At 34.4% G+C, this 20674-nt stretch overlaps 1 protein-coding gene across 1 annotated transcript in view; it reads right to left on the minus strand.

The window, feature by feature from the left end:
* Positions 1–20674, minus strand: part of DIAPH2 (diaphanous related formin 2) — an 803657-nt gene that overhangs the window by 384992 nt on the left and 397991 nt on the right. The window contains exon 22 of the mRNA XM_069462797.1: positions 3100–3229. Coding sequence (XP_069318898.1) covers positions 3100–3229 — 130 coding nt within the window. The remainder of the gene's footprint in view (positions 1–3099; positions 3230–20674) is intronic.

A 20674-nucleotide genomic window follows, 5' to 3' on the forward strand; every position in this document is an offset into this window, starting at 1 on the left:
AAGTCATCGGAGCTTCTATAACAACCATTTTTTTCTCTGAAGACTCATTGGTATTAATATGCCAAACATGAATGAAAAGACCTACAGATTTAGAATTTCAACTAGAATAAAATGACTACAGCAATGTTATTTTATCAGTTTCCCTGATAATAAAGTTACATTACACAGACTGCTTCTAAACTTCTTAAGAGCCATGACACACTCTCCGCCCTCACCCTGCTTGTTTGCGTCCTCTCTCGCTGCAATAATAACTAACTGAATAACAAACAAACTAAAGAAAGAAAGAACTCAACTCAAAACAAAACCACTCTCTAATTCTTCAGGCAATACTTCAGAAACTTTTCCCACCAAAGTACTCCTAATGGAAGAGAAGATTGAACATGCACCTCTAGGGAGCCGCTGCAAGTGTGAAATTTCTTTGAAGTCATCTGTTTTATTTTAAAAATTCATGCAGATTTTGAATTCTATTCCATAATATATATATATGTTTTAATGTAAAAATGATGTTTTTCCCCAATATCTTTGAGCTACAGAGCTCCAGAAAAATATGCCAGGTTTACACCATAGCTTTGCATCTTCCAACAAACACAATTTTAGAAGCTTGGCTTTTACAAGGAGTACAGGAAATTATAAAATAAGTTTTTCCATGGATCCAACCTACTTCTTTCCTTTTGTTTTCCTTTCACTTCAAAGTGATTTTTCCCCCCTTTGCCAGTAATTTTGAGGCTGGTGACTTCAGTAATGAACTAAAATAAATGTGTTATTTGTTATACCAGATAAAACAAATCTTTACCAAAATAGGTACTTGAGTTCTAATGATGCAAAAATATAGAAAAAGTTACTGGTAGTTATCCAATTGTTCTGTAAATATGAGTTAAATAATTTATTCTTTAGCTGAATTAGTTTTGTCTTCTCTATATCCCTCTAGGAAAAAAAGGTACTTTTTTGTTTTTGTTTTTAAAGAAAAGGGGATCATTTCACAAGGAGATAGTTCATCATCAAATAAAATGAATTATATAGCATTGACCTGTTTTTATTTTTGGGGGTAGAGTGTGAAAAAACGTATGTGTGTGTGTGTTGTGTGTGTATATGTATGTTATACATAGTACTGAAGGTGACAGAATGTGATTCAAACAGGGCTGAAACGCACATTAACCAAACAAGACAAGCTAGACTGAAATACCAAGGAAAAGTATTTAACTATAAATAAGAGGTAATTGGCTTGATCTTTCACCATTTTTTGTTTCTTCCTGCAGACTGAATTCTTAAGTATTTTCTCCTAAGGCTGTAGTAACAAAACATTTTTAAAAAAGAAAAAGGAAATAGATTCTGAACAGTGATTTGACAAATGATAGTCAGTTGTCTTAGAGGACAGGGCAGGTGAGATTTCTAGGCAGGGGATATAGCATGAAATCGTACACATAGACAGGATTATTATAAAGGAATAAAACGGCTCAAGAGAATATATGTCTGAGTACACTGAAATGAGAACCAGGAGGAAATGAAAGAGGGATGCAAGCAGGCGGAATGTGCTTAAGAACTTTTTGAGTTGAGAACTCTAAGTCTGAATTTCATAGGGAAAGAAAAAGAACTAGTCAAAATAACTTGAGAATGGGGATTGCTATAGCCCAAACAGGGAGACAGAGGATTTTTGGTAATAGTCTTTTGAATACACTAGCAGGAAGAATACACAAAATCAGAAATAATCAAAACACAACCGAGAGATATTGATCTTGAAATGGATTGGGAAAGAGAAGTTGGTGATATTGTAAAGCAAAAATAGGAAAGGATTTACCAAAAGTCCAGGCATAGGAAGTAAACAGAGAATTGAATATAATATTAATACATACTTGAGAAACTATAAGATATCCTTATGATTATTTCCTTCTAGTAAGACAGTAGAAACAACTATAATATTCTTAGCAGTACAGCCATTACTACTACTACTACTACAACAAAAAATAGCGGTACAGCAACAGCTACATACTTCCTATATGTCACGCATTTTACTGGAGGCTTTGTATATGTTAGCTCATTTAATCTTATTGTTATTATCATTCTCATTTTACAGATGAGAAAACAAAAACTTGGAAGTTTAAATTATTAGCTTGAGGTTATGGAACTAGTAAGTAGTAGAGCTAGGATTAGAGAATTATAATATTTAACTTAAAAGGCTATGCTCTATAGTCTACCTTTGTCAGTAGCAGTAGTGGCTAAAGTACACAATATATTTAATGTCTCTCTCTATAACTATATAAAACATATAAATACTACATATATACAAATGTAGTTTTATATGTATATAAATACCTATAGTTATTTAAAAAATTTAAATGGCTACACAATAATTGTATATATTTATGGGGTACATGTGATATTTTGATATATACATATAATGTATAGTCATTAAATCAGGACATTTAGAATATTCATCACCCTGAATATTTATCATTTGTTTGTGTTGGGAACATCCCAAATCTTCTCTTCTCTTCACCTATCCTAAAACATTCTGCCATTTTGTTCATGTTGGAAAACAAGCCCTTTTCTATGTCTGTAAAACCCTATCCTCATATGTCACCCTTGGGCCTCTTATCTACCCATTGGAAAGTACTTTCTCCCTCATCTAAACTATAGGACGTTATCTTTTCCTGTAGCACTTCTCACATTCATCCTTGTTTTACAACATGTTTATATGTGTATATAAATATATTTTTTTCTCACTTTCTACATTTTAAACACACTCAAGCAAGAACTGTCTTATAATCATTTTGATACCACCAAAACCCCCATAGTATGGCTCCTTTGCAAATAATATACACTTAAGTGTTTATCAAATGAAAGAATGAACATATTATCTGATCAGAGATATGAAAGCTTTGAAAACCTAAAAGTGTTAAAAAATGAAGACAAAGGTTATTAAATGCATTATTCTGTCAAATATAAGATAAGCTAATGGAAACTATATTCCTGCTTTTCTTATATCAGTAAACAAACAAAAATACTTTTATGATTAATAAAGTTTATAAATTCTTTAATCTTACCATTTAAAATAAAATATACAGGCAAGGAATAGTCTCAAAGCAGTTGCAAATCAATTACCTTTGCTTGCACTTTCTACATGTTCCAGTTCTTCAGGAAATTTCAGGATATCTCGGTATTTTTCCTCACAAATTTCAGCAATAAAATGCAAAAGCGTTGTTTTTTGATCTGCAGATTTAGTGTCTCTGATCTGGAAGAAAACAACACATTTTTTAGTAATTTAAATACATATATTTTCTTAAACAAGTGAAATGAATGAATGAATGAATTCATTATAACTAATTTAAAATTTAAAAAAAAGCTTTGGGTAGATTCTTTTTTTTTTTTTTTCTCTAGCAACAAAGGTACAACAAGCTTTATTTAACAACCTACAAGGCAAGGTATGGGACTATAGGACTAATGCATTGTCAATATATATACACACACAAGTGTATGTATATATATATATGTGTGTATATAATTTTTTTTTATTTCAGCTTATTATGTTGGTACAAAAGTTCAGGTTATATATATTGCCCATGTACCGCCCATCCCCCCGAGCCAGAGCTTCAAGTGTGTCCATTCCCCAGACAGTGAACATCGCACTCATTATGTAGGTATACACCCATCCCCTCCCCCCACCCCCCCACCTCAGTCTGATACCCAATTGGTGTCATTCCCAAATGTGCATTTAGGTGATGATCAGGGAAACCAATTTGCTGGTGAGTACATGTGGTGCTTGTTTTTCCATTCTTGGGATCCTTCACTTAATAGATGGGTTACAACTCTCACCAGGAGAACAAAAGGGATTCTATATCACCGTTATTTCTTATAGCTGAGTAATACTCCATGGTATACATATACCACAATTTACTAATCCATTCATGAATTGATGGGCATTTGGGTTGTTTCCACATCTTTGCAATTGTGAATTGTGCTGCTATAAACAATCGGGTACAGGTGTCTTTGTCATAGAATGACTTTTGTTCCTTTGGGTATATGCCCAATAATGAGATTGCTGGATCGAATGGCAGGTCTACTTGAATCTGCTTAAGGAATCTCCATAATGCTTTCCACAGGGGTTGCACTAGTTTGCAGTCCCACCAGCAGTGTATGAGTGTTCCTGTCTCTCCGCATCCATGCCAACATGTATAAAACCATCCTCATACAGCCATCTAATCTTTGACAAAGCAGACAAAAACATACTCTGGGGACAAGAATCCTTATTCAATAAATGGTGCTGGGAAAATTGGATAGCCACATGTAGAAAACTAAAACAGGACCCACAGCTTTCACCTCTCACAAAAATCAAATCATGGTGGATAACAGACTTAAACCTTAGGTGGGAAACTATTAGAATTCTAGAAGAAAATGTAGGAAAGACTCTTACAGACATTGGCCTAGGCAAAGAATTTATGAAGAAGACCCCTAAGGCAATCACAGCAACAACAAAAATAAATAAATGGGACCTGATCAAATTAAAAAGCTTCTGCACAGCCAAAGAAACAGTCACGAGAATAAACAGACAACCTACAGAATGGGAAAAAATTTTCGCATACTACACATCAGATAAAGGACTGATAACAAGAATCTATTTAGAACTCAGGAAAATCAGTAAGAAAAAATCGAACCACCCTATCAAAAAGTGGGCAAAGGACATGAATAGAAAATTTTCAAAAGAAGATATAAGAATGGCTAACAAACATATGAAAAAATGCTCAACATCCCTAATCATCAGGGAAATGCAAATCAAAACCACAATGAGATATCACTTAACTCCAGTGAGAATGGCCTTTATCAAAAAGTCCCAAAACAACACATGTTGGGTAGATACTTAATGTGGTCTAGTAAATGCTCTGGATTTTAAAATGATCTCCACATTTGAAAAGTGAGAAAGATGACCAATAAAAGCGCCAAATTAAACCTTAATCTATATTTTCAAAAATGTCTGAATCATTACGGCAAAATGACCTATTCTTTTCATGAGAGAAGAACATTCATTTAAGTACTGATAGTAATAGTTCAACCTAATGCGTGCTTACATTATCATCATTCTGTTCTTCGCTTTATTACAAAAATATATTCTTGAAAGCTGGATTCATTTGTAAGATTATACTTATTTCTAGAAATCATTAGTATAAATTAATGTAAAAGAGTAAGCACATTTCACCCTACTTTACTTGCATGGGCCATCAGAAAAGAATTCTCAAGGTTATTCTTATTCTGGATTGTAAAAGGAATCTGACCACACAATTGTGATAATACAAAAATTTTTATTTGCCTGCTTATATACTGTATTTCCTTTTCAGATGTACTAGAAAAGAGATGCCACAGTTATAATGATCAAAATCTTTACAGTACAAGACAAAAAAATATCAGAATCTGGTGTTTCCTTTAATATACCTCTCATACTAGAGTAAGCTGCAAATGAAATCAAGGATTTACTTATAAACAAAGCATAAATACAGCATAAAGTATCAAGTTTTTCTCATTCTATTGGATGTTTTAATTCTATAATCCTTAGAGGATGGGTTTGTCCACTGATGTTCGTATTCATTCCAGGTTTTTAGCTTTAAGGATTATTCTGTTTAGAATAAATGAAGATTCTTCACAAACAGGTTTATGAAAAGGCTGCAGAGGATATTTAGGTAATTACAGAGTAAATTAATCCTTATTGTTTTAGTGACAAAAAAAGAAAAAAACATAGCATTTAATAAATCAGGCCCATACTGAATTTGTTTTGTACTATAGCTTTTTAACAACTGTTTACATGCCGATGAAGTAAACAACTTATATAAGAAATATTAATCTCAAGGCTCCAAACCAGCAAACAGCCACAGGAGGTATGATGTTGATAGTTCAAGTAAGTGGTCACAATTATTTCTTTTAGAGTTTCTAGGATTACTTTATCCCACATAGGTAAAATATTTAAAATTTTACATTATCATGCTGATCAACCACACACTTTTCAATACTATAAAGTGGAAATGACACAATTCAAGGACAAGCTATAAGAACAACAAGCAACACAAACCTCAGGGGCAATTTGTCTTAAGTAAGGCTTGCAGCTGTAGAGGAATCAATGGGACGTTCACATTCCTAAAGAGAGGTCTTTACCTGGGATTACTGTTACATGTTAACGAAATGCATCATTCTCAGAATATGCTGCACATTCCAAATAATAAGGGAATTAACATTTTCTTTTTTTTATTACAAATTAACTAATCTCCTAAATCCTAAAATTCCAAAAATATGAAGTGCTTGGGGGAAACTGCAGGTACATCTTCCTAAAGGAAAGCAAACTGATGTATATTTTATGAACTCTATGGAGACAAAAATGAAAATTAAAAAAAAAAGCAAAGAACACAATACTAAACAACAACAAAAATCCACCTAGTTTTTCGGGACACCAAATTGTACGAGTATATCATAATTTAAAATAAAATGCACTTGGCTAACATTGGAAAGGAAACACAGAAATAGAAAAATAGCATTGTGCTCATATGTCAATTTTATGGGTGATATTTTTTCTTTAATTTCTCACGTGTGTTATATTGTTTTGCATTAAAAAACTTTAGCTTTTAGCATGCATACTTATAAGTGCTTAATTTTCAAAGATTGTTTTTATTAATAAATATTCATTATCAGATCCATTAACAATTTAATTTTGGTTCCCAAATTTAGTACAGTTGATGGTTACATTTTAAAAAGATAAAGCATAACATTTCAGTTAAATAAATATCTCAGTATCTTTGATGAAATCAGAAAAGCTTGTAGATAGAATACACATATGCTTTTTTAGAATCATAATATTCCCTTCAAAGCATGGGCAAACATGGCCAAACACCTCTCTTGTCAAGTTTAGAAATATCTTAGTTGGGTTGGGAGACAAATTGCTTAATGTGTATTACAATATTTATTTTTTTTAAAAATCTCACTCACAAAGTCAATTTAATGTTTTAAACTGGTAGGAAATCATGGCAAATGGGTGGTCTTTTTAATCTTTCTCTATGTGTATGACCCTTAGACCAATTATTTTAAAATAAATATGTAATATTAAAATATAATAAAAATAATTCTTATTCTGAAGTTTATTTACTTTGTATCATCATGTCTTCAGACTCTCTTACCTAGTCTACACCATTTACATATTGGCCATTGTAGTTCTCTCGGGCTCCATGGTAGTCAATGTCAGCACAGAAGGCAACTAAGAACATTCACTTTCATCAATTCTACTGGTTAAAGACATTTATCCAATAATTTGCTCTTCCAAGGTACTAGTTGGAGATATATATATGTGTGTGTGTGTGTGTGTGTGTGTGTGTGTATGTGTGTGTATATATATATATATATATATATATATCTTGGGGTGGAACAAGAGCAATCTAATCTAAGTATGTACAAAATCACTTCCAAAGTGTTTGGGTTAGTTTATTAAGGAATAAAATTGATTTCCATTTGATAGCTGAAATGTTACAATTTTACATTAACATAAAATATCTAAATAATACTTGCTCAGGTTGCCTAAGTCTCAGTGGTAGCTATACTATATGAATTTCAAGGTTTGCTCTAGCCAGAAGCAAAGTACCTTTTTGTATCCCTGTCTGTGCTTTCTCAATTTTCCTGTCACCTGCCACAGTTAGGCAGGGACATGAAACGATATATGAGTTCTTTCCATAAGATGTAAAAGGATGAGCAAAATGGCCACTCTACAATCCTCTGTCTTATATATGTCTTCAATAATAAAAACATAAACAGCAGTTCTAGAAATTGGAAATATTTGAAAAAGCTAAAAGAAGTTTTATATTATTTTAATAAGCTGAGTTATCAACGAATGATAATGAAAATAAGACAGCGAGTCACTGTATTAACTGATAAAGTACCATCAGTTAATAAACCATATAGCAATTTTAACTGTAATCATCTGACCAATAAATGTTATACATAAAGATTAATAACTTAATTTAAATTAATTCTATCTACCTAATCTTTAATAACTTTCTGAAATGGCACATGAATACCAAATACCTTTATTAGGACACCTATTTCTATAGCTAATTCTGATCATTTCTCTTTTTCTAATAAATACAAATGCTATATTATAAAAGATAATATCTGTATTTTACATGTTCAAATACATTTCCAAAACTTTAGTTAAGCAGATAGCAAGATAACTGAATAACTAATTGACACATGAAATTTCTTTATTCTAAATACCCTCATTTAAGCCTGAAAATATTCAGTCTTGGTATGCCTTTGAAATTGGGCTGTTTGAGTACACAGAAACTAGCACACAGCCAGAGTGCCTGAGACAACATTTTAATGATCTACGTCAGTCACACTCAATCTTTCTGTGAAAGACCCCCTTCTGTAGGTAATTTTCCCTTCTGCTGAGATTTGAGCCTATTTCTTCTTGCTTTGTCCTCAGTGTGAACTGAAAATAACTGGTCACTCTCCTTGGTATAACAACCTCTCACAGAGTGAAAGTTCCTTTCTCCTGCATCCTATTCTCTAAAATAAGCAATTGCAGTTAATTTAATCTCTCCTACATAGATGTTAATTTTCAAATGGGCTTTTTTTTTCATGGTAATTAGAATTCATTCAAGATTTCCATTGCATAGGCTCCTGTCATCTTCTAGAAAAGCAAAGTTCTTGATTTTGCATATAACACCCTTCTTGATTTGGCCCTTGTCTACCTTTCTAAGTTACCTCCTGATGCTTTCTGATTTCAATTGCTTGAACATACGCAGTTTCATACCACTGTGCTTTTGCACAAGTTGTTTTCTTTGTGTAGACTCGCCCCCTCCTTGTCTCTCTCTTTTTATCAATCTGCCACATAAATACCTACTTGTATTTCAAGACGATTCAACTACCACCTCATTCTGAAGGCTTCTCTATTTTAGGAGCAATTAATGACTTTTTTGACCATGTTCTTTCACTGTATACATTTCAACCCAGTAGTTTCTTGCACTCAATACGAGCTCTTTCAAGGGTAGAGACCTTGTTTTAGTAATCTTTTTTAGACACAGTACCTAGGAGAATGCTAGAACATACTGGACAGTCAATAAACGTTTTTGAATGAAGATGATTCTCCACATAAACTCCCACTTGTGTGGGCCATAGAACAATACTTCTAAATTTAATTCCACACTTGTTTTTATATATGTGTGTGTGGGCGTACACACACATACACACACACACACACACACACACACACACACACACGTTGACTACAAAGGCCAGACTTTTCAAGGTCACCATATTTGGTTAGAGTATGTGGGAATGAATGCCAGAATAAAGTTTTAATTTGCCCCTCAGGAAATGGAGCATCACACATTTTTAGGCAGGTTAGGAGCAAAGCAAATTTGAACGTAGAAGTACATTCAGTGAAACACTGTGAGCTGGGGACTGTGCTGAACAGTAGAGATAAGAAGTAAATAAATGATACATGGTAACTTTGAAGTCTCAAGCTCAGAATTTAGTAGAAAATACAAAATTATATAGAAAAGAAACTATGTAGGAGAGTAATTTGGTGGTAAATGTCAAGGACTGACATAATTGAAAATGGTAACTAGGATATATGTAGAAAAGACAAAAAGCAAATTCAAGAGATTTTGTAAAGAAAAATGGGATTTAGTCACTGAATACTGGGATGAGCGAAAGGGAAAAATCAAAGACTCCAGAAGTTTTAAATTCTGATGATTAAAAGAATGGTGTGTCATGTACAGAACAAGAAAAATGGTAACTCTACAGTGGGCTGGCTGTAGGAAGGAGATGGCAGCTCAAATTTTAAACAGAGGTGTTAGCTATGTGGAGATACTCTATGAGAAGGTGGTCACGGTCATTCCATTCGCTCTGCTTCACTTTATCCTATATGATTTAACCAAATTGTGGTTCTTAAACAAACATATGACCATGTCCCTCCCTTAAAAAAATGCAATGGTTCTCCATAACTCATGTACTGAAGTTCAAATTTCTAATCAGAATAATTATTGAGCATAGGTTTTGGATTCAGAAAGAACCAGGATTGAACCTTGACTCTACCATGTACTAGTTGTGTGAACTTGGGCAAGTTACTTAAACACTCCATGTCTCAGTTTTCTTACCTATAAAATGGGCATTAGTTAAGTACCTATGCTCATAGACATGTTCGTAGAATTGAGTAAGATAGTGTATTATCATGACCACGATCATCATCCAGATGAGAAGTGATGAGAGCCTACCTTAGCTTCCCATCTTCACTCATCATCATAACCTAGAATGCTCTCTGGGATGTGGCCCCTATTATCACTGTGATTTTTTCTCTAGCTATTATCCTCTCCCACCTCCCGACCCCCACTTCAGCTAGGCTAGACACAAATACAGGGCATTTTTGTCTGCTTTGTTCACTTTTATATGTACTCAGCATCTAGAACAATGGCTAGCACATAATAGGCACTGCATACATATTTGTTCACCACACAAACGGGTGAAGATTTGCTTATATTCCTCCTGACCTCAGGATGCTCATCTTCCTTCATCAGGTGGTAGTACTCTACTCCTCTTTTAAGGAGGAGGGCAACCAACATTTCTTACCCATTTATCATGGGCCTATGGGCCAGGCACTTTGCTTAACATGCATCACTTTTTTAAAAATCCTCAAATCAATTCAGTGAGTTAGTTATTAATATGCCCACTTTATAGATAAGATAGAATACATAAGTAGTTTGCTCTATTTCACACAATTAATAAGTGTTGGTGCCAGAACACAGCCTGGCAACTTATGCACACTGGGTATTAAAGATATACTAGATTGAATTAAGTGTCATGGGTGGTGAAGAAGGTGTGCAGAGAAAGGAAGGATCATTCAGGGAGAGTGGTAGTTATTAGTAATAAGCCTTTCTCAATTTCCCTGAATAGAATTAATAAATTCTGTTTTTGTTTTCCTATAGTGATTTAGATATACTCAAGTTATAGCATTTATTCCACAATATATAATTTTGTTTACACAATCAGTCTTATCCACCAGATTGTGAACTGCTTAAAAATGAGGACTTAAGGCCGGGCGCGGTGGCTCACGCCTGTAATCCTAGCACTCTGGGAGGCCGAGGTGGGCGGATCGTTTGAGCTCAGGAGTTCGAGACCAGCCTGAGCAAGAGCGAGACCCCATCTCTACTAAAAATAGAAAGAAATTATATGGACAGCTAAAAATATATATATAGAAAAAATTAGCCGGGCATGGTGGTGCATGCCTGTAGTCCCAGCTACTCGGGAGGCTGAGACAGGAGGATCGCTTGAGCTCAGGAGTTTGAGGTTGCTGTGAGCTAGGCTAACGCCACGGCACTCACTCTAGCCTGGGCAACAGAGTGAGACTCTGTCTCAAAAAAAAAAAAAAAAAAATGAGGACTTATATCAATTTAGTTCAGCAAATGTTGAATGAATATATGCTATAGACAGGCCAAAAATAATTAGGGTTGATTTGATGTTTAGTGAAATCTAAACATTAGTGACCTTCAAACACTGTTTCAATACAGTACAAAGGATACAAAATTAAAAGAAATGGATAGCCTGAAAGAAGAGGTAATGTGAAGGAATAATTTATTCAAAATATTGACTGTGGATAATAACCAGGTAATAGAGGAGGCAGTAGAGCCAGCCGCTGGAAAATGCTGAAGCTAGTGACAAAAGTTATTATAATCCTTGTCCTGAATAAGTTCAGCATAACTAGTCCTGAGGGGGTCAGACAACAGAAGAAATAAGAACAAAAATCAAGAATTCATGGGCATTGACTACTTCATTGGTTCTCAAACCCTGGTCCCTGGATCAGCGGTATATCAGTATCACCTGCAAACTTAGCAGAAATGCAAATGTTTGGGCCCTACTCCAAATTGACTGAATCAGAAACTCTGAGGGTGTGGAATAGCAATTTGCATTTTAATATATTAGGAAAATAATTCTGATTATCACCCCTAGGTGATTCTGATGCATGCTAAAGTTTGAGAGCCACTAGACTACTTCAAAAGAAATTTCCAGTTGAGAAAATGTTTGGCAATCGTCTACAGCTTGCCTAGGTCCTTTCACAATTACTTATACATATAATAAGTTGAAGTGTCAATATGTTTTCAAAGCTTAGTGTCAATTTAAAACTTGAGAGAAAACGTCTAGCAATTGTGGCATCTGAAGGACAGAATCGCTCTGAGTACTCTTGATTAATTCATACAAAAATGAGACTGATTTGTATCGTAATTTACCATCTATTTATCCAAAGGCAGATGAGCCAAACAGTATGCTCCATGCTGTGAAGATTTCAGATACATTGTTCATAAGTCTTCTAAACTGTCCCTCATCCTTCACCTAAAACTGTATTGAAAAATACACTTAAATGATTCTATAGTGTGTCATGTCTACAATGTATTAACAGAGTGATGGACTAGATAACCTAGCAGATCATTCATGTCTTCCAACTCTTATTCAAGCTGCAAATTCACTTCTTATTGGAAAATCTGGACTGTTGCTTAGATATGTACCAAGAAAGTTTGAATCAGATTACCAAATTTTAAGTTGCAGATATCAGGTTTCAGTGCTTACCATAAAAGTTCTAGCATTACTTATGTATTTTACCTGTCTCAGCTTCAGGGCTAATGTGTATAAGTCCCAAGGAGACTAATGCCTTGCCTCCTATGCCAACAGAGTTTACTAATATGAAATCAGAACACAATGGATATATGAAAAAAAAAAAAAAAAAAAAAGGAGAGAGAGTGTGTCAAGGGAGGAAGCATCATCCCTGTCCACGGCACCGGCATAGGCTGATATTGCATTTTCTGCGTCAGCATCCACACTTGGGGTTGAAGACCAAGAGTGAGAGTGTGGCTAGGTTCCTGTGCTACCATCCATTATATGGGAACAAAGCAGTGGACCTTCTAGCCGTGCCACAAAGCAATTTTCCACAATGCCAGAGTGGTATAGAGAAGTATCAGAATGAGGAAAGGAGCACATACTGCAAGAGAACAGTCCTCATCTGGAGAGGAATGTTTGGGAGAAGCACCTGGTTTTCTTGGACGAATTGCTGTAGAATGTATATTGATCAGAGACAAAAACTGATTTTCACATGAAGGATATAAGAAATGAAATAGTAAAGAAGTATGGATATCACTAATGGAAACATTTCTGGACACATTTAAGCAGGTCTATCTTTAAAGTGTATTCAAACTTAAATGTGAGATAAAAGTTCAAGTCTATAGACTGTATCTGAAGTAAGCCCTTTCAGATCTCCCTCTTTTCCTTTGGGAATTATATAAATGACCACATGAAATTCAGAAAATTTATCAACAAGTTCTGTACTCAGAAAACAAAACAAAATTGCCTAATCCCTCTGTGTCAAGGAAACAGTCGTAACATATAGCAACATCACACAATACCCATTTATATCGGATTGTCGTTGAAAAGAAAAGTGATACTGAAACATAGTGAAGGAATCTGGCTGTCATTGGAATAAAACCACCTAAATAACCAATATGGGCAGATAATTCAACTTTATTTCTTTTAGCAAAAATCTTCCCTAATCACGGCTTCTTTTTTCCCCTATTATAATTGTATATTCATGGAACACTTAATATTTAAGCAATCATGAATGCTCCAGTGCATATATCAAAACAACTACAACTGCTTGCCAGTCTTGATACAGCACATGAATTCTAATGTTAGTCTCCTTTATTTAAACAAAATTAAGTTCTGTGCTCTCTGCCAAGGGTTGTCTACAAATTATTGCTTTCTTCAACACCACCACATACTGCAATAACATTGAGAAAGATAATGTATTTTTAAGGATTGCAATTACCATAAAGATATTAGCTCTGTAGCTACAACCAGACAGGTTTAATACATGCTTTCCTGGCTTTATTTCTAAATCTGTCACCAAAAATGCTTTTCTGGGCACTACATGACCAGGGCTGACACTAATTCAGCCAAATGTACTTTACAGTGGAAAGATGTCTTCATTCTTTATGTAGGCCTGATTGTATCTTTTTTATACTCTTGATTTTGGTATTATAATGGTATTGCCAACAAAAAGGAAACAGATGATATCAATTGGATAGCCAAGCAATTTAAGAGTTTTACACTTGTTAGCTTAATTTATGGTAGCAATCTCTGAAAGGAGAGCTTAAACTTGAAACCATGACAACATTAAATGGAATAAGGATTCATCTCAATTACCACCTTCAGGCCCAGTAGGGCATTCCTGATGTTACTTTCCTAGACAAGACAAATTCTGCTTTCCTGCCCTTCCTGATCCGCCTCTCAGCATTTTCCCTGCTAGCCCCACTTATTGAAGGGGAATGCCATGCGTGTGCATTAGCCTGAGTAGCCAGGACCAGTGGCAAATCAACAACCATTTGTACTAGTTTTAGGAAAGGCCAGAATGAATTAATGAAATATGTCTCTACAAAGAAAAGCTGGTCTGGTACTTTCAGGTGCTTTGATTTAATCATCCCGTCTATAGTAAGTTTATCAAATAAAAATCCTTCTCAGAATAGTTTTAACAAAAATCAAATTATTTTAAATTGGTACAGAAATAGTTTACAAGTATGAATATCTCTTGGTATTAAATGGATTCTTCTTAGACATGGTTTAAGCATTTAACTAAAACTTTTCACTTTTATTGTCATGAGCATTTTTTTTTTACCTAATTAGTGAAACAGGAGTGCTGAAATATTTAATATAAGTCATACAGTAATGTCATTATATTATTGTTTTTGAACAGATACTGATTCATTTTATCCAAAATTTAGAAAATACTATCAATTATACGAAGAAAGTAGGTAGGAACTTGAGAAGCAGTTTAAAAGATATCCTTATTGTAGCATAAAGGGGAAGAGAGTATTCTGAGAAACCAGATTTAAAAAGAAAAAAGAAATAAAAGAACAGAAAACAATGAACAGTAAGGCTTTGTGCTTGTCCCCATGACAGAAGTCAGGAAATGCAAAATTGAAGACATTGTCTGGAGGACAGAAACAAAGAACATGTTAGAAAGGAGGCTGGTATTGTTCTTTTCCTTTCCAAAGAAGTGAAGCAGCTTTACAGTATGGGCTATCATCTAATAGAGTATCTACTTTATTGTCCTGTAGTTAGTTAGCCAGTGTTTACGAGCAACATAATTTATTTTTCATGTGTGCTATTATATAAAATCCCTTCGCCTCTCCCTACACGTATTTCTTCCCATCTCTCTCCCTGTCCCTTGCTTTAGTATTACATGTTCTTTATCTGGTATCTAGCTCATAAGCTCCTCAAGGACTGGAGATGTATGTTTTATTTCTTTTTATCCCTGCAAAGCATCTAGCAGAGGGGTCCACAGAGAGTAAAGGCTCAATAAATGTGGCCAACTTGCTGCCCGAGTACTAACTAAAAAGTATTTGAATGTATATAAATAATTCTTAGAATCTTTAAAATTATCATGGAGCTTTATTTAAGTATTAACTGCCACTTTATAAACCTCCTTCCACAGTCATTGGCTTGTCTTGTTAAGGTTACGCAATGCCTTCATTAGGATGGCTTCCTTTGACAGCAAAATCAGTTTGTAAGATGACTGGTCACATTCAGTCACAGTAGCCATGTTTTTTGAACAACAGTCTCATACAGGGTTGAAATCCCTTCGAACAGAGCTTTTATGGAATAAAAAGGCATTTGTTTTCAAACTTACTAATTATATTCACTAAATGCTGTTCATGTTGTCGACTTTCCCCCACTGTGAGAATTACAAAATCAGTCAAAAGATTAAACTCAGAAAATGACTACAGCAATTCACAGAATACTAAGCCAGCTGGGTTCATTTAAATCCTCTATGGAAACAGTCTTCATGGTGAATCAAGTAAGACCTACAGCTCGTCCTATAAATCATCTTTTTTTGTCTGCTCTGGTGCTAAAAATATTTATGGCCACCCCTGATATATGAGGGGTTATCAGGAACCAAAAAATAAGTATTTTTTAAAATTTCAGAGGATTACATATTTTTGTAAACTAGAGAATTATTCATCTCTATCAGCTGTATTATTCAACAAAACTTTAGTCACAATGATTTCAACAAGTATTGTTATGGCACAGTATTAATTTGACTGTGTTTTTTTTATTAGTGTATAAGGATAAAATATTTAAAAATTGAAAGAAAATACAGAAGTATTCATTTCTTGTTTCCTTAAAGTGCATCTCTATTTAATGAGTCAAAAACTAAGACGTACTTGGGACTGCAAATTGGTGCAACTTCTGGAAAAGAATTTGGAGATACCTCAAAGAGCTAAAAATAGAAATACCGTTCGATCCAGCAATAGCACTATTAGGCATCTACCCAAAAAAGCAAAAGACATTCTATAATAAAGACATCTGCACCCGAATGTTTATGGCAGCACAATTCACTGTTGCAAGGATGTGGAAACAACCCAAGTGCCTGTCAATTCATGAGTGGATTAAAATTTGGTATATGTATAGAATGGAATATTACTCAATTATAAGAAATGACAGTGATCTAGGACTTCTTATATTTTCCTGGATTGAGCTTGAGCCCATTATCCTCAGTGAGGTATCACAAGATCGGAGGAATAGCCTCCAAATGTACTCGCCATCAAATTGGTACTAACTGATCAACACTATGGTGCTCACACGGTAGTAATATTCTCCAGGGATTAGGGGGTTGGGGGAGTAAACTCACAACTAATGGACACAGACACGGTGAGCATTGTAGAGGGGAAGGGCATGCCTCTAAACCTGGCTTGGGTGAGGCAAAGACATAAAATGTAACCAGAAGATATTTGCACTTCAGTGTTTACTGCAGCATGATTCACAATGGCTAAAATGTGGAATCAGCTTAAGTGTTTATCAAGGGACGAATGGATAAAAAGATGTGGTGTGTGTACACAATGGAATATTATTTAGCCATGAAAAAGAAGGAAATTTTGTCATTTGCAGAAACATGGATGGATCTGGATGAAATTATTTTAAGTGAAATAAACCAGGCACAGAAAGACAAATATTGCATTTTCACACTCATATATGGGACCTAAAAAACTTGCTCTCAAGAAGGTAGTGAATAGGATGGTGGCTACTAGAGATTGGTCAGGGTGGTGGGAAGGGGTAATGAAGAGGTGTTGGTGAAGGGGTAATACTGTTAAATAGAAGGGAAAAGTTCTAGTGTTCAATAGTGAAATAGGGCAACTATAGTTAACAATAATTTATTATATTTCAAAATTGCTAGAAGTTTTCAAATGTTCCCAACATAAAGCAATGATAAATGTTTCAGGTGAATCATGTCCCAATTACCCTGATTTGATCATTATATGTTATATGCTTGTATCAAAATATAACACATACTCCATGAATATGTACAATTATGTATCAATAAAAAATTAAAAAAATCTAAGCCATACAGGCATTTTCTACAGAAAACAAATTACACCTTTCACTATAGTTCTATACACAAATATACACTGTTGACCTTTTAATACCTATTGGTAGAAGATAAGGAACATAATTTGGCAACTCTCATTTTGCATTTTTCAATGCTCTTTACACGTGTGTCCATTTACGTGTAAGAAGAAATATTTAACTCAATCTTATTTCTCTCTCAGTACACAATTCTGAAAATCACCTGATTCTTCTCATTCATTCTCTTTCTCTCTCATTTTGTGTCGCAATCTCTCTGTCTCTGTCTCTCTCACTCCACAACCATGTGCATACACACACCTTTTCTGGCTTGGTCTAACTTGTAATTCATTTCCCTTGGTCCACCCTCTAATATAAAACTTTCAAATACCAGAATCTCTTCCACATCTAAAAGGTCATGTGTTTGCATATGGGAGTACAACAACTAGTACTCAAGGCAAGTGTGTCTCTCTCATACATATATATATATATATATATATGTGTGTGTGTGTGTGTGTATATATAAACACACTCTCTCTAATATATACACCTCACAGCAGGTTACGTAGACATCTAGGAGGAAGACATAACTGTAACATATAAGTTAAAATCAAAGACAACAGCATAGGCTTCACAATATCATTTATCACAGTTAAGGGCTTGGGGAGGAGGGTGTATGCTCGTTCAAGGGACAGAACATTTCAACAAATATAATAGACCAAAAAAAAGTTGAGGAAAAAAAGGATGAGTCTCCAAAGCAGTCACTATTGACAAGGAATGTTAATCAAGTTTGCATCAGACAAATTATATTTACAAACTACTGTTCTCTAGAGGATTTAATAAACTGAAAATTCGGGAGTTTAATGAAGTTTTCACACAACCTAAACTATAGTGCTGTAAATGTGATAATATCTAAACAGATGTAATCAAATTCTGAGAAAACAAACAAGTGTTACATTTAAAGTATTAGCTGAATAATTTGCACCAATGAATGTAAATTAATGAATATTTCAACTTAGAGAAAGATCTTTAAATAAGCTCATAAGACCTCTATATTTTTAGAGGCAAGGAAGAGAATAAAGGTGTAAGTTAGTTTCTTTTAATCGGAGCTCAAGTTTTCTAAAAAAAAAAATATCCCGAGAGACAGACTCTTCATAACTACAGCAATTTGAAGTAGTACATCTACAAACTTCATTAATTCCTGTGTCTGACGTGATCATGTATCTTTACCCCTTCTGTGATTGGCTTACCACAAAATCAGTCTTTTCTCCCATCTCAATTTCTTAATGTGTACTACAGAGAATAAGAAATATATAATACATCTCCACATTAACATATATCTAGAAAATGTGTGACCATTTGGAAAAACTGAGATTACCATTTTAGAAGAACGTATCTCTTAAGACAGAAACAAACACTACCATCAAGTTTTCTTTTTACTTAAACAGTCAATTGGTATATGCACCGCTATAGCATATAGATAGGAGACCAGGTATCTTGTATATTAGAAGTTAGGAAATAGAAGATTTTCTAATGAAGGAAAATATTCAAAGCACATAGTAGTGTATTGACAGGACTACAAAATCAAAGAGCCATAGTCATATGTTTCCAACTTTTGAAGGAAGGCCGCATATTTAAAGAAGATAAACTCAGAAGTGGCCTGTGTTTTGTTCAGATTTTAAATGGCATGACGGACAGCAGAAGTGAGGGCTTTGGACTGGATTTCTGAGCTGGTTAACCAAGTATCTTGATTACTGGAGAAATTAGTTGACTGAAGCAAGCTTTTCCTATTACCATTTGACTGTGTGTACAAGTCCATATGCACAGATTAACAGTATATGTGTGTTAGGACATATAATGAGTAACATATAAAATTAAAAGAGCTTACTGAGAATTGTTTCCTTAAAAAATATAGTATTCTATAAATTTAAACACTTCTAGATTCACTGACTTAAGCAGTAATGCTTGCTGTTTAAAAATTACAAATGTTGGTGTATTGATTTACATGAAGAACAGTAGGAAACAAAAACCTGACACAATTATAAAAACTGAATCTGGAATGTCACCACTGGCATAGTACCACAACAGCGTGGCCCTTATCTTTGAGCTCAAGAAACTATTCAGTAGTTCTCAATGACGAGAGCCCAGTAAGCACAATACAATAAAACACAATGCACTTAAATAAAGGTCAACCATCACATAAGCTGAATAAAGGAAACTATTTAAAATTAAGAATGAAATCCTGTTCTTGTGTCATTCTATTCTATTCTATTCTTAATTTTTTCAGAGGTCTAAACTACGGTGAATGTTCTTTCTTCAATATAATATAATGAGGCACAGACAGACCCTTAAATTGAAATGTTTGTGTCCACTGGTCATGAATTATGAACAAATGGTATAGTGTGTCACTATTTTACATGATGACATTTTAAAATACAAACTACCATGAATAAGCTCTTTTGCAATTTGCTGTAGCACTGAATCTTATATCACTGATTACCAACCAGTGACTGGGAGAGATCACCAAATGAAAATTCTTTCCTGCAAATGGCCCCACAGGAAGGGAAGTTTAAAGGACTCATAGGGAGAAAAAGAGAAATTTGGAAAGAGGACCTAACATTTTATCCTGCTCCATACTTGACCAAGACTCTAATCTTACCTTTCACAGAATTTTTTCAAGACAAGTTATAATTCTCAAAGTCATTTTTTCCTCAGCAAATTATCAACCACATCCCCCCCCAATTCAGTTAATGCTAAATATAGTCTGATAGAAAAAAAAAGCATATTTTAGAGAAGCAAAAGAGTCGATGCAAATTCTAAAAATAGCATGATCCACTGAAATCATTTGAGTCCCAGGAAAGTTGGATCCTAACTCTGCCTCCGTCACTGACTGATCCTGGGTAAACCGTCTCTCAGGAGTCCTCATTCATAAAATATTGAGAGCAGCGGTCAAGCTCACCTACACAAAACTGATATGCTCTGAGAGCCTATACAATGCCAAGGGATAGCTTTATAATCATTCTGATTATTAGGTGCTTATTTTATTACAAATATATATACTCTGCTGCCTGGATACATTAAAATCTATTATCAGAAGAGAAACTTTCTATTAATAGGCCTACATTTACTTCCAACTGAATTTAAATAAAAAAGATTCCAAGTTTCACAAGCTGCCAGAGAGCCAAGAAAATCCACATGAGGTTTTTCCCCATTTTCAGACATGTCAGAGTTGGTTCAGTAATTCTTCCTTGAAATGAGCCACCCATAA

This window comes from Eulemur rufifrons, chromosome 30 (assembly GCF_041146395.1).
Source record: "Eulemur rufifrons isolate Redbay chromosome 30, OSU_ERuf_1, whole genome shotgun sequence".
In the NCBI taxonomy this organism is placed as follows: domain Eukaryota; kingdom Metazoa; phylum Chordata; class Mammalia; order Primates; family Lemuridae; genus Eulemur; species Eulemur rufifrons.